Source organism: Acanthisitta chloris, unplaced genomic scaffold (assembly GCF_000695815.1).
Source record: "Acanthisitta chloris isolate BGI_N310 unplaced genomic scaffold, ASM69581v1 scaffold17029, whole genome shotgun sequence".
Taxonomy (NCBI): domain Eukaryota; kingdom Metazoa; phylum Chordata; class Aves; order Passeriformes; family Acanthisittidae; genus Acanthisitta; species Acanthisitta chloris.
Genome location: NW_008692152.1, coordinates 7,180 through 10,919, shown reverse-complemented (window position 1 = coordinate 10,919; position 3,740 = coordinate 7,180). Strand labels below are relative to the sequence as shown.

Here is a 3,740-nt window from a genome sequence, read left to right as displayed (position 1 = left end):
ATTAATAGAGTTCATAGAATCACAGAATTTAAGGGTTGGGAATGGACCTTAGAGATCATCTAGTCCCAACCCCTGCCCTGGGCAGGGACACCTCCCACCAGAGCAGGTTGCTCAAGGCTCATCCAACCTGGCTGTGAACACTGCCAGGGTTGGGGCAGCCACAGCCTCCCTGGGCAACCTGGGACAGTGTCTCACCAATTGTGTAGAGCAATAAGACAGTTTATATTGAAGCAACCAAATTGTTTTCTTGAAACTACAGGCATTGTATCCATTTGCACCAAAAAAAAGACTTACTGATTGCAGAGTCATAGGAAGTTGAGTTGTGTTCATCTCGGAGAAGAGGAAACGGTGACAGGTAAGCATGTGTACAGTTCTTAGAAGGTGACTGGTTAGCTAAAAAGGAGAGAAAGCTAAAGGTTAATATTTCACAGCCTTCACAACATTTTGTGTCTGCTCTTTAAATGAGCAAACTGAGTTTCAGAGGTCAAGATTTCAGGTTCTTCCCCAGGCAACAGCTTACAGTGGATTTGGTTTGGTAAGAGATACCAGCCTTGTTATTCAACCAAGGATACTCCTTAAAAAGCAACACAGATTTGTCCTATGGGAAGAGTAAAGCAGCTTTGCTGAAGCTTAAATTTATATGTGATGCATACATATGCTTTTATAGGCCTCACTTTTGAGGATGAATTATGTCCATCTCATTACTGCATGTCCCACACAAAAGAAAACCCAAAAAAGCCCCATTAAAAATGACTAGGAAATGACTTTTTCTTTTGTAAAAGAACAATGGAAAACATCAAGCATCTTCAGAAGGTTTACAGTGCTCAAAATATGCATTTAGCTTATGGAATCAATATCCCCCAGAGAAGGGACATTTCCCCCTTTGTATTAAATGCTTATGAAACCATCACCTTCTTCCTGGTGAAAGATAAAGGCTGACTATAGCTTAAACCAAATTTAAATTTCAGATTCCTGACCACAGGATTCTCCAGAAAAAGAGGGAATTAACTACAGCAAAAATTTGATTTCCCACCCCAGACTAATCAATGTATTTAGCAGAATATGGGTCATTGAAGTCAATTTTGTATGATGGGACTTGGTTTTCACAAGGATTGTGGAAATCTTGAAATAAGGAGAGGGAGCTCTCTACCTCAGAAAGAGGGTCAGAGACAGGAAAAGAAGTTCTTCTTCAAGGGAGGTTTTGGTTGTAAAACACTATCTGATCTTCCAAAATCCTAGCACATAGTGAAAAAAAGCAAAGGGTCATCTGTGAATTTAGTACAGGAATTCTTCCGGAGATGGTGTGTCCTACACCATTTTCACTGTGGAATTGTCCATTCTCTCCTTAACCCACTTGTAGAACTAGCTTGAGAAACTCTCCAAGCAAAGATTTATGCACCAGGCATAAGACAGAAATAAGTTATCTGTCTAACAATAAGTGGCAAGAGACTGTGTAGATAAGAATGGACTTAGGCTAACTTGAGGCTCACAAAAGGTCTAGAAAATATGTCATATGAGGAAGGGCTGAGGGAGTTGGGTTTGTTCAGCCTTGAGAAGAGGCTCAGGGGTGACCTCCTGGCTCTCTGCAACTCCCTGCCAGGGTTGGAGAGAGGTGAGGGATGTGTGTCCTGCCATGGCTGCAGGGAGAGGACTAGAGGGAATGGCCTTGAGCTGAGACAGGGGAGAGTCAGATTGGATTTGAGGATAAATATTTTCTCTGTGAGGGTGTTCAGACATTGGAATAGATTGCCCAGGGAGGTGGTGGAGTCACAAGCAACGCATGCAAAAACTTTGACACAAAAGCATTCTTATGCCCAACTAGGCAGGTTAATGGTTGGATTTGATGATCTTAGAGGTCTCCTCCAACCCTGATGATTCTATGATTCTAACAGGGCAGCCATAACAATCACAGCATAACTTGATAGTTAAACTTGCATCATTTTGTCCTGGGGTTTCCTTTAGTACAGATTACAAAAGTGTGTGTCAAGAATTTATTTTAGGGTAGCTGAAGCACCTGATTGCCAAAGATGCCATGTGAAATCCAATGATTCATTAGATGGGAAAAAAAACAACCAATCAACAAAATCCAATTATTTTGAGAACAAACTATTGTAGGTAATATAAAAGTAAAATGTTACTTACTATACCAGAACTTCCACATGCTGGCATTATTTTCTCCTACATTTCCACTAAACCAGCACCTCCAGAAGAAACCTTCATGATGGAAAGTGGCCTTCTCTCCCTATGGAGAGAAGGGAAAAAAAATCCATTATCATACAATATTTAAATGGCTGAAATCATCAAGTTCAATTCAAATTAGATACTGAGATAAAATACACCATCCTCATAATGACACACAACCTGTCTGAATATAGGCTATACCATATAGCTATACCATATCTAAGCAATTATACTTCTTTGAAAAGAATATCATATTGCAAAGGCAGTATCAGAAAAGAAAAATTCATTTTAGAGCTGATTACAACTGATTATAAGAAGTTTTGAAGGAGGCTTGTAAGCCTCTAGAAGGTCAAAATGAGTCTATTCAAAACTTCATACCGAAGTAAATTCTTAGAAAACAAACACATCCAAGAAACCTACCTATAAAACTCTCATTATAAGGTAAAAAGTCCATACTAACCCCAGCATCTTCAGGTGGTTGTGAACACGTTCCTATTTCCGTAGCAAGAAGCCAATAATCAGTTCCAAATGCCACCAAAAAAAGCAAAACTCCCAGAGCTGCAAAGAAGCCTCCAAAAAATATTCCCACACTCAGTTTCATTATCAAATGATTTAAAAATAATAATAATAATAAAAAAGTTTAATTTCTTAAGAGGTTTGCAGTCAAATTATCATGAAAGCGACTAAAAAAAGGTCTGGAAAATATGGCTCATATCTGAAGAAGTTTCTCTTCACTTGACTTTCTGCCTGTGCCCTTCTTCCCAATGCCCTGTGAGTCGATTTGTGTCTCCGAATTTCTGTTCCATGTGGCTGACTCAAGGCTGACAGATGAAAAGGGCCTTCTATTTTAGGACACTGATGGCAGAGCTTTGCTCTGTTTCTCTGCCTGGGTGAGGCCAGTCAGAAATAGCTGACCTTCCCCTAACTAATCAGGGATTGACTTGAAATATTATTGCAGCTGGTGCATCAACATCAGTGGAGATGGAGTTGCAATAGCTCTGTCTATGTAAACTCTGTTACAGGGCACACACTAGTGGCAAGGACTTCCAAAGTTCAGACCTGGTGGTGAATGTTGCCTTAGCTGCTAGCAGGGAGAGAAATACCTGAAACACTTTGGAAGTTACTATAATCACAGAATAATCACAGAATCAGTTTGGGTAGAAGGGACCACAATGGGTCATCTGGTCCAACCTCCCTACTCCAGCAGGGCCACCCTAGAGCACATGGCTCAGGGTTGTGTCCAGATGATTCTTGAACACCTTCATTGAGGGAGAATCCACAACCTCTGTTCAGTGCTCAGTGACTGCACAGGAAAGTTCTTCCTCATATTCAGGTGGAACTTCCTGTACATCAATTTTTGCTGTTACCTCTTGTTTTATTGGTTTCTCCCACTGAGAATAGTCTGGTTCCATCATCTTGGCACGTCCCATTCATGGACTTGAATACATTCATGAGGTCCCTCTCAGTCATCTCTTCTGGAGACTGAACAGCCCCAACTCCCTCAGCCTTTCCTCATCACTGAGGTGCTCCAGTCCCTTCTAACATCTTTGCTGCCCTCC

General features: G+C 40.9%; 1 protein-coding gene across 1 annotated transcript; it reads right to left on the bottom strand.

Annotated features, from left to right (window-relative positions):
• Positions 1–294: 294 nt before the first annotated feature.
• On the bottom strand, positions 295–2,782 carry TMEM182 (transmembrane protein 182; the record flags this gene model as incomplete). The annotated part of the gene is made up of 3 exons (XM_009082547.1): positions 2,642–2,782; positions 2,143–2,242; positions 295–393 (listed from the first exon to the last, which is right to left on the bottom strand). Coding segments are annotated over exons 1-3 (340 nt in total), but the record flags the coding sequence as incomplete, so codon positions are not given.
• Positions 2,783–3,740: the final 958 nt, after the last annotated feature.